The sequence below is a fragment of the Chaetodon trifascialis genome, chromosome 19 (genome assembly GCF_039877785.1).
Source record: "Chaetodon trifascialis isolate fChaTrf1 chromosome 19, fChaTrf1.hap1, whole genome shotgun sequence".
In the NCBI taxonomy this organism is placed as follows: Eukaryota; Metazoa; Chordata; class Actinopteri; order Chaetodontiformes; family Chaetodontidae; genus Chaetodon; species Chaetodon trifascialis.
In genome coordinates, this window is record NC_092074.1 from 11333056 (window position 1) to 11343736 (window position 10681).

Consider the following 10681-nt stretch of genomic DNA (forward strand, 5'->3'; position numbering starts at 1 on the left):
AATTGGAAAGTCATTTTAAGTTTGTTTGAAACAGGAAAGCTTTGATTCTTCATCACTCTATATCCAATATGTGCCTGATCACAATGTATCAGCTAATATTTAGTTTTCACATACACCGACAACATGTGCTGTGTCCCACACTGCACAGCTCACAAACGCTCATCAGCGCCCTCTGCTGGACAAACTATGTGATGGCATCACAGTTTCTAAAAGACCTCAAATAGAACTTTGGCATTTCTCCACGACATTTTCTTCCCATTGAGCGACATATACGTTGATTTATTGGCCTGACCGCTTCATCAGTCAGGCTCTACATACCTGCATTTGCTCCAAAAACACCTGTTTGGAACATTCTACAGGTAAACAGGTTCATTGGAAACAGGTGACAGTATCATGACTGGGTATGAAAGGGGCGTCCTGGGAGCTGAGGCTGAGGGAAAGACCAGGGTTGTAGGTTATTTGGTCATAAAAGTATAGGTACCAGCCCTGCCAAGTATAAAAATGAGATGTATTATGTGAAATGCAAGTCAGAGGTTTAAGGAAAAAAAGAGATCCAGTCTGTTGTCTGACATTCAATGAAATGAATTCCATGTGTTTATTTCAAAATCCTCATTTAAGGCATTTATGAGACACTGCATAAAGACAAAAATGGACACTTGGGGGATGTCGGTACGAATCAATGGGTTCAATGCTCCATTGTGTCATGGCAAGTTGGCAACCTGAAAAATATCTCACTTGCATATAATAGTAATTCAAAAAGAGTCAACTTCAAATCACAGTCCCTATTATTTTTCCCATGGTAACTAAAGCACATCACACATCCAAAATAAAAAAACAACTCTATATATTAAAGTATGCACTTCTAGCAGTTGTGTTACAGCCACGTTAGAAAAATAAAACAACTATTACACACTCACATGCTTACTAATAGTGTCATCTTTTTTTTTTTTTCAAGTAAAAAAACACAAGAATGGGCTAATTTCACAGTCGTTAGGAAACAGTAATCAATAGGTGGTTCAACAGTCTCCATCAGAAAACATGACACGTTTTCCCCTTCATAACCTGAACCTTCCAAATGCAACTGTGTGTATGTGTGTGTGTGTGTCATTGTGCTTTTTCTTTACCGTAATCGCCAAGTCAGGGCCTCAGAGCGCCTTTTGATATGCTTGTGCATGCACTTTTAGTGTTAAAATAGCTAGAAATCAATTTGTTGCCAACACCTCCGTCTTCCAAATGACGTTTCATAATCCTGAGGGGTTTGGGAAAAAAAATGACAACACCGTTCAAGACACTAGAGATTATTCAGTTAGGTTAACACAACCTAATTCATCAATGCAGTTTATCAAGGGTAGAATGATTCCAGTACTATTAAACCGCACTTTGCTAGTAGTACATACATTAGTAAATTAATGTGAAGGCATGCTGTTACCAGAGCGTACGCCCAAATGCAAACAAAGCACAATATTGGCCCTTACAAGGACCCATCTCTATTTAAAGCTGCACTGTGTCGTCTAAGAATACACTTAAACCTTATTCCTTGTTAAAATAACCTCATGAAGGCAAGTCAGGTCAACGTGATGGCAGGACAGGGAAGAAAACTGACACATTCAAGTTATTTCATGAGATTTTTGGTACAAAACAAAAAAAGTTTGACCAAAATTTCAACCAAAACAACTCTGCAATCGTCCCCTAATCTAAAGAAGTGAGTGTGGACGACACAGCGCAGCTCGACAGCCTACGCAAACAGTTCCATGTACTGAGGAGTATTTGGTCGTGTTCTCTGTCCGTCGATGAAGAACCAGATATGTGTTGTGATATGAGGGGGAGACGTCAGGACGTGGTCCATGAGACGGTCCATTCGTCCGGACACAAACGAGAGGAGAAGACAAACTGAGCACACTCATCCGCCTTACGTCATCCAAAAAAGGGATCAAAGTATGTAGAATAATAGTTTATCATAACTGTGCGAGATTCTACGAAGAAACAATTAGCAGCCTCTGAAGACATCCGACGAAACACTAAAAGACCGATACACACTGAAACAATATAAAGGCTCTGTGAACAAAAAACTGCTGGTAGCTTAGTTTTGCTGAGTTATATTTTATACAATCTCAAGTTTGTAGCATGAGTGTATTGTCTGACCTCCCTCCCTGGACATATACTGCATATCAACCCCTGTTTCCTTCCTGTGAGTCTGACCGCTGACGCCCAACCCTTTCCTCACTTCCTCCTCTTCGTCGTTTCCAGTCATTGGAACTTTGACCCAGCCGTCTGTGGCCAGGCCGTGCTTCTTCTGATGTCTCTTGTAATTGTCCCAGTGGCCGGTGGTGTAGCCGCACTCCTGACACTTGTACGGCTTCTCCCCTGTGTGCCGAAGCATGTGCCGCTTCAGGTTCATGCTCTGGTTGCAGCTGTAGCTGCACACGGCGCACTGGAAGGGCTTGGCGCCCGAGTGCACCCGCTGGTGGCGCTTCAGGTTGGCCAGGTTCCCGCAGGCGTAATCGCACAAATGGCACTTGTAAGGTTTCTCGCCTGTGTGCACTCTGTGGTGGCGCTTGAGGTTGTCGAAGTGTGCTGAGGCGTAGTCGCACTGTGGGCACTTGTATGGTTTCTCGCCGCTGTGAGTTTTCATGTGGCGTGCCAAGTGGTTTGGGTAGTGTGTGAGGAAAGGGCAGGCGGCGCAGGTGTACACCTTGTCACTGCGCTCGCCAGGGCTGTTGGGAGATGATGAAGTGTCTTTAGTCAGCATTTCAAGGGTACACTTGGCACAAATCTGGGCTGAGGAACCGTCCTCGTCCTCCAGGATGATGCCACACAACCGGCAGGTGTAAGGGAACAGTGAAGGGGGGAGGGCGGCGCTGTCTGCTACGCCCCCTCTGGTCACCCTGCTGCCACCGACGCCTGGGGTCTCCAGCAGAGGTGGAGGCTGGTGGCCAGGAGCTGGGTTAGAGGCTGGAATGGGTGGTGGTGACGCCCCCTTTAAGCTGGCAAATGCCGACAGGTAGTCATTGTTCTGAGCTCCCAAACTCAGGTTTGAAGTGGGCCGAGCAACTTCTGAAACTTGACAAAAACATGAGAGAGACACCTGATCAAAGAGTGTTATCACGCTTCAAGATCGCCTCATTCAAAAATGAAAGAAAAACAGGGATGATGAAACAATTCAGAAAGGAAGTGATACATACCCTTGGCTGAAGCACCAGACACTTCCTCATTGGGCCTCTGCCCAGTCACATGCCTCTTCAGGCTGTTTTGGCCGCTGGCAGGTCGTGGCGGGGCGTCCTGTAGCGCCCCTGCAGAGGGCACGTGCATGCGCTGGTGCCTCTTGAGGTTGCCGAGGGAACTGCAGGCGAAAGAGCAGCTGTCGCATTTGTACGGTTTTTCCCCCGTGTGAATGCGCAGGTGTCTCTGCAGGTTCACCAGCTGGGCTGAGGCGTAAGTGCACAGGGGGCAGTTGAAGGGCTTCTCTCCGTTGTGCGTCTTCATGTGACGCTTCACGTGGTTGGCGTAACGCGAGGAGAAGCCACAGAGGTGACACGAGTGCAGCTTGGGCAGTTTGTCCTCGGCTGTCAGTGCTTTGTCACCCATCCCATTTCCCAACCCTTCGCCGTCAAGCGGCACGTGGGAACCTGAGCGAATCCCGCCGATGCTTCCAAAAGGTGAGCAGAAGTCCGTACTTTTGGCTTCCCTGGAGGCTTTGCAGCACCTGAGGCAGTATGGACCAACTAGGTCTATGCCAGGCCCCAGAGGTTCATCGCGGAGCTGACCGCAGCCCCTGCAGGACAGGTAGGGGGGAAAGCTGGGCTCCGACTGGGCCGCTCTGCCCTCGTCTTCCCTCCCGTTGTCAGTTGTGCTGTGCGAGTTGTCTGTTTCACTTTCCATGCTGAGCTGGCTGTAGGCAGGGCTCTCCTCATCACCCAGAGGATACACAGAGAAACCGATCTCAGCAGCTACTTCTGAACAGGGAAGACAAACAGGGAGAAAAGCTTCTTAGCACTGCGAACGTTTTCAGCACAGCAGCTTCACAATGCTCTCTCCTCTGTACTGCTCTCATTAAAACTACATTTCACACCGAGACAAAGAGCCAGTCACACATGAACACAAAACACTGTTATGATGCCACATTCAAATCAAACCACATCTCAGAAATCTCACTGAATGACTCACAACTGTCAGACAAACGCTAAAGAACGTACCCTCGGCCCCTCCACCACACTGCCTGACTACACTTCAGGACGCAGAGAATCTCTCTTCTCTGCTGGAAAAGTCGATTTCAGACAAACGTCGGATACTCACACGGCTACCGCCGAGGTCAACTGCGTTTGAGCTGTTGTTACGCCGTCTGAGGTTTTCAGACAAAAATGAAACAAAAGACACATTCCCCAGAAGGTAGGAAGGAAAGCTTCACGGCGCTCTTCGGCCTTAAACGTGCGCTTCCGAGAGGCAAAAAGAAAAGCAGCTTCCTCCTGAGACGTGGGGCAGGATGTGAGGAAGGCGAGCGTGCGGGCTGCCCTTTTATCCTGCCCCATGGAACCCCCTCCTGGATGATTACCGAGCCTAATGATAATGATGATGACTATAATGGTGAAGCTGCTGCTGCTGCTGCTGATGATGATGATAATGATGATGAGGGTAGATGATGTAGATGATGATGATGATGATGATGATGATGATGATGATGATGATGAGGGGGAAACGATAATGGCAGTGGGGTAGTGGGAGCAGAGGCAGATGATGATGATGATGATGATGATGATGATGATGATGATAAATAAATGCCCTCTTGTAATGGTGTCCTTGATGGTAATGGTCCTATTTTTATGACCATTATATAATAATGGTGTCTCAGCTCCTACTTTTCCATTTTTCTGATCACTCTCTCTGACAAAGAGCCGTGCTGGGAAATATGGGCTGGTACTTCCATTTCTCTTATTGTCGCACAGAGGGGCAACACCTCACGCCTGCGAAACAAACCGAAAACCCACCCATCCTCTCTCTCTCTCTGAACCCGTTCCCTTTGGTTGTGAAACCATTAAAATAATTTACATGGCGGACTCATTCAATGTTTTCACAGCGCTGACAGGAAGTGAAAATGAGGGTTTGTACAAAACATAATGATACTATCATCCGTTCACCAGGCTGATGTAGTTCAAACTGTGGAGTAAATTGAAATGCGCTGCGATGGCCAGGCTGTGATTCTCCCGTTCCCTTTACTGTGTGGCCAACAGACACATTTTCACCACGTGGGATGGACTCATATAAGGGGGATATAGCATTGTGGGATATACTAATAAAGAACAAACACAAGCAAGAGGAGGCGCATGCAACGTTTGAAAACCGCTAGACACTAAAACACCTGGTTGACCGACAGACTTAGCCTACTTACAAGTGAGAGGACGGATGCAGTAACCAGACAGGCAGACAGACAGGCAGGCAGACAGACAGACAGGCAGACAGCAGCAGCATGGCCCGCCTTTTAAAGCTGCAATGTTGAACACTTTCATCAAATTAAAAGCCTGTTTTATGGCCAGTGTTTCTCTGCAGAAGCTGGTCAGTGTATTTCCATTGCTTAGGTATCTCACTATATGGCACTTTTCACTGTTGGTGGCGGGGTCCGCCATTCCTGCGCCAGATTCTGATTGCTTACCTGCACACAGGGGATTCACAGGAAGCAGGGAAGCGTGTATTCCTGCATTACTGTTTTTGATTTAATCCAACTGATATCAGCCTAACAACGCATCACAGCTCTTTTAAACTACACGCTAAAACCTTCGGCGCAACCAAGCATATTTCGTCAACCAGGATTCTGACTTTAAACACTTGATAGAAAGAGAAAAAAAGGTGGATCACGAACCTGAGAACTTTTCCAGGCCTAGAATCTTGCCGTCATGATCGGGATCACCAAACTCAAGGTCTTGTCCCAGAAGGAAGTCCGTGTCTAAGCTGAGGTTTCCTGGAGCTTCAATGGCTACATCATCTTCAGAATCCACTGCAGTCACAGAACGGAGCACATCAGCCACACCTGAAGCCTAATATTTCACCGAGGGGTTCTTTTTTTATTTTTAATCATTTTTGCATGGATATTTCACTTTTATTGGCAAACCCTAAAGGCGCTGCCACATAAAGCAGAGAGCAACATTTCAGAGAAACTCCACAGCCCTGAAGCGACGTGAGTTTCACAGCTTCAACTCAAATCACTGGCAGCCTGATGGAGAAATCATAAAAGCAAATAGCTGTTTTATTGCCTTTAAATATTAATGGTTACAATGACTGCCAAGTCAGCGGCAAAATATAATTGACTTAATTACATTTTATGTACAGATGGTCTACTTAGAAATAGAAACCGACGTCTTGAGGTCTAAAATAAGACAAATTATTACAGATGATTCATTATCAACACTGAGGTCGGCTGAACAACGCAGATGGTATTCAGTATACATGTTCAGGGCTCTATGAAATGCATTGTAATTTTTTCCAGATTTCTTTCTAATTTCTTCTGAATTCTGTGTTTTATGAGTTCAGCACATAAAATTTCAAATATGAATATCACCGAATTTCATGTAACACAACACTGAACTATTTTTCATCATGCAGATCTTGCAGCCCGAACACACCGAGTCAGAGCGTCTGACAGAGGCGACTCTCACGTTCGGGTAACACTCCTTATTTACGATGCTTGATAAGAAACTGCCGAAGCTTTTTCATTTTTTCCAACAGAATATCTGACTCCTCGCAAACGGTCTTCAATAAACTCGCCTCTTGCATCTGCAGATGTGGCTGCACTTCTGAGAGTTTGCTGAGGTGATGAAGCTGCACATGACTCTGTGTGCGTGACACCAAACGTGGCAGCATAGTTGGCAGTGAAAAGCCTCTGATTTGTATAAACTACATCCACATTGTGGCATTTTCCATGTTTCACATTTGATTCTGTCTTTACTCCATCTGTGTTTTCTGCATCGTGGAAATCATAGGGCCCAACGTGTTGGTTGTAAGGATTTAAGAAATCTGCATGCAATAATAGATTATGCGGAAAAAAAAAAAAAAAAAAAATCACATGAGAATTTGACAGATATGCCAAAAACAAAATGTTATTAGCTCTTCTCATTTGGCAACTAAAGCTGTTGGCATCCCTTATCGAGCCATATCATCTATTACGTGCAATTGTTTCCTTCACCCCACTAATTTTAAATGGAGCAGAATTACACATGAATTAATCTGGATTAGTCAAGCATTCAAATATGGGGTGTATGAAAACACAATTAACCAGGTCATCAGTAATTGGTTTGTATTTCTGCTGCTGAAAGTCCTTTCAGTCCTGCCACAATGCCATTCGTTTAACTAAAAGGAAAAAGTTGGATATGATCAAGGAGGAAAAGTTAATTTACTACCAGACAGTGCACAAACAGCAGCTTATGACCAAAAAAAACGATCCGCTGACAGTTGACAGATGGAGGTCTTTTGCTGCAGTTACGGCTAATGATCCCTGAAATTCTAACTTGGTCTCTAAAGCTCGATGGCATCCAAACAACGATCACACAGCTGCCGCTATTCACAAAACTTCTACCAGGCCGATTCAAGGGCATCGCGCTCGGCAGCCCTTTCTGGCAAATCCTTCGGAAAACAGCATCGCGCTACCAGCCGGCGCTCGTTTGAGTGTTTAACATAACGACAAGAATCAATCAAGATTGTGTGAGACATCTCAAAATCAGATGGCTATTAAATAAGTGGAAACAAAAGCTAGCTGGTCATGTGAATGGAAAAAAGCCACAGTGCAGCAAACCCTCGGATGACTGAAAGACAGTAACATTATTTTGGTGGCTTAAGCACACACTGATCAATAACAAGTGATGAGAATGTTCTATATGTAACAGCTGATAACATCAATTAGTGACAGACTTCAGCTGTGTGTGTCGTAACGATTACATTTAGTGTGTGGGCGCAAGAAACGATCCATCTGCTAATTAGCAACATTAAAATCCAGCTACACTGAGACGTGCACAGATTGAGAAGGTCGTTTAGCGTGCACGGGATGGCAGCACATGCGCTGTGCACCGAACAGCTTCAACTCTGTGTGAAGCAGCTAATTACTAACATGCTATCAATCACTGTAAATCACCTGCTACACAGCAACACTGAAGAAAAGAGCAATTTGCTCATGCAGTCCACGCTCATCGGAATGAGCGCAGAATGCGACATTAGGTTTAACTGCATTACTAATTAGAGCACGGTGAGTCAGTGCGATTGACGTGAAATGTTTCAAGTCCTCCAGCAGCGACGCCTGGCGGCTGGATGTGAGCTGAGAAATGGGACACACCTTGTAAATGACCAATGCAAAAACTCACAGGGACTTATTATGAAACCGAACCGTCAATCCACAGATACTGTCTGTAGTTAACGTGCATCAAATTTCCCACATTCAGAAGACCTCTGAGTACCTACACTTGACTGGCTGTGGATTCTGTTGTTTTTTCCTGGGCATCTTCCGGTCAGCCTCTCTCTTTGATGCAACGTCTTCTTGCAGACTTCCACGACCATCAGCTCATTCTCATCAGCTTGGAAGATATTCTTCAGTATTTCTACAGACGCATGACAGATCAAATCAATCAGTATGCAATCATTTTTCATGATTAATGGTTTAACAGACTGATACATTTCATCAAGTATTCACATTCAGGAAGCTAAATTGATAATTAGTTTTAGTTTATTTTCTGTTCATCTAATAACCTTTTAATCAACAAAGGCTCTGAAATCTGTCTACACACAGAAGATCACAGATTTTTGTAACTGCATATGATCAAGTCCCTCCCTGAGCTGAACAGAATGACAGTGTGCAGTCAGCAGTGATGGTATCATTACAACAAATGCTAACACTGCTCATGCACAGCACATACATGCTATCTTCGTCATGTGAGTTTTCCCTGCATTTCACGTCTGTTTTCACCTGCTTCTATCATTTACAGCAGATCTATTCTGTCCAAATGAACGCAGGTGGAGAATATTACAGTGTAGTTAACAAGCTAGCAGTTTATTCGTAAATAATGACATGATCACTCTTGAAGGTAACTACCTTTGCAGGACACACATGTCATTTGCTTCATCTGGACGTGAGCTTGAGTATTCAAACACAAGGTCCGCTGTTCAGCAGTAGCCATCAAGCTTCTTTAGCAAAATGGCTAACACATTAGCTCTGTTACTGCCATCCGACAGAGAGCAATCAAGCGAGTCAGCTAGCAATCTTAACTAACATGTCCTCATGTAGCATACAGCTAGCTAACGTGCCTTTACAACAAAAAATACAAGCAATGTTTGGGAAAACTGACTGCACGAAACCTAGAGAGAGGCTGAACAAAACACGTCCTCATCAGCACGTCGTAATGACTGACAAGTGTCATCTTCAGTAAATATTAGCCACGGGTAAACATGTTAACCTATAGCTAAATTAGCCGAGTAGCCATCAAGCTAACTTACCTAGAAAACGTAAATATTCCTGGCGATTGAGGCGTTTTTTATCGTCTGTATATACGCCATGAGCCGTTACGTGTGTTTTCTCAAATGTACAACGTCTGGAGATCCGCCATTTCTTCATGAGCTGCGGTGACAAAGAAAGGCAATTAATGGTATTTTTCATAACTTAATTGATTTTCTGATTCGCCTGTGATCTAAAGGCAGCAACAACATTAAGACTTCCGGCTGGAGTCCTTCAGAATAAAAGCGACATCTGCACTAACCGTAACCTAAAACTTAAGTTACTACAATATTGCGCACATTAAACTGTTAATATTAATGAGATCTTTCTTTATTCTTACGGGGTCACTTAATCTGTTGACGTCTAAGTAGAAAAACATACAAATTCAGGCTTATGCTGTACTGTATAATGGAGTGAATTTCATACAAGATAATTGGACTCTGCTTGCATTTTTTCTTTTTAATTTTGGGTGCCATTGATATTTCATTTTTCGGTGGTCTAAAAGAATTTGATGAAAAATATAATAATCAAATATATAGTGTACTGCAAAGACACAAGGTGTAGTAGAAAAGCAGCTGTACAGCTGAGCAGTTCCTGGTGAAGATTTCTGCTCTTTACATGTGCAAACTTTAATGCCACCTTTTGCTTTTTGTGACAATATATTTTGGGAGACAAGAAAGAAACAACTTTCATATTATTTTAACAGTTACTAGTAATATGAGCTTTGATTTAATTGTTATGATTATTAATACCAAAATGAGAGTATTGTTGAAGGTCTTCTATGTCTGCTGAGCTGTTGAGCTCTGGGTACACCTGGAGTCAACGTGACTCAGGTGACGTCAATCTGCCCTTTGCTCTGTTTGTTCTGCCACTATTCAGACCTGAGTTCCCTTCTGCTTGTTAAGTGTGCCAACAAGTGAGATATTCTTTAGTATTTGTCCATGTGATAATGCCAAGTATCTGTTTAGATCCATTTAAAAGCACATATGCACACATTTAAAACTCCAGTGTTTACCTGATGTACTCTTTGTGTTTGAACATTGAACTTTGTTCGAGGCCAATGAGAATTTGAGTGACATCTTTCTCTAGCTGTTTAACTATTACAGACCTACCACCTGACAATGTTAAAGAGGAAGTTCATGTCATGTGTTTCTGTCAAATCTGTGGCCTTGCTCTCCATTATTCCGATGCTTCGTATTTATTGTCCCGGGCTTTTTA

General features: G+C 43.9%; 1 protein-coding gene across 2 annotated transcripts; it reads right to left on the reverse strand.

Annotated features, from left to right (window-relative positions):
* Nucleotides 1–569: 569 nt before the first annotated feature.
* znf513a (zinc finger protein 513a) lies at nt 570–9696 on the reverse strand. 2 transcript variants are annotated; one of them, XM_070986851.1, is made up of 5 exons: nt 9466–9696; nt 8437–8573; nt 5852–5986; nt 3183–3953; nt 570–3060 (listed from the first exon to the last, which is right to left on the reverse strand). In XM_070986851.1, the coding sequence occupies exons 2-5, from the start codon at nt 8474–8476 to the stop codon at nt 2102–2104; spliced, it is 1905 nt and encodes a 634-aa protein (XP_070842952.1). In that variant the 5' UTR covers nt 8477–8573; nt 9466–9696; the 3' UTR covers nt 570–2101. The 2 variants fall into 2 exon arrangements, with proteins under 2 accessions (XP_070842952.1, XP_070842951.1); XM_070986850.1 differs by lacking the exon at nt 8437–8573 and having other exon boundaries at nt 9466–9644.
* Between the last annotated feature and the right edge of the window lie 985 nt (nt 9697–10681).

What these genes read in the sequence shown, in the direction of transcription:
- znf513a (XM_070986850.1), bottom strand. Translation starts at nt 9,625, where the DNA reads ATGAAAAATACCATTAATTGCCTTTCTTTGTCACCGCAGCTCATGAAG. An exon ending in AGGCCTGGAAAAGTTCTCAG is followed by an intron (nt 3,954 to 5,851) that starts GTTCGTGATCCA and finishes TTCCCTGTTCAG; the next exon opens with AAGTAGCTGCTGAGATCGGT. An exon ending in GTCTGGTGCTTCAGCCAAGG is followed by an intron (nt 3,061 to 3,182) that starts GTATGTATCACT and finishes GTTTTTGTCAAG; the next exon opens with TTTCAGAAGTTGCTCGGCCC.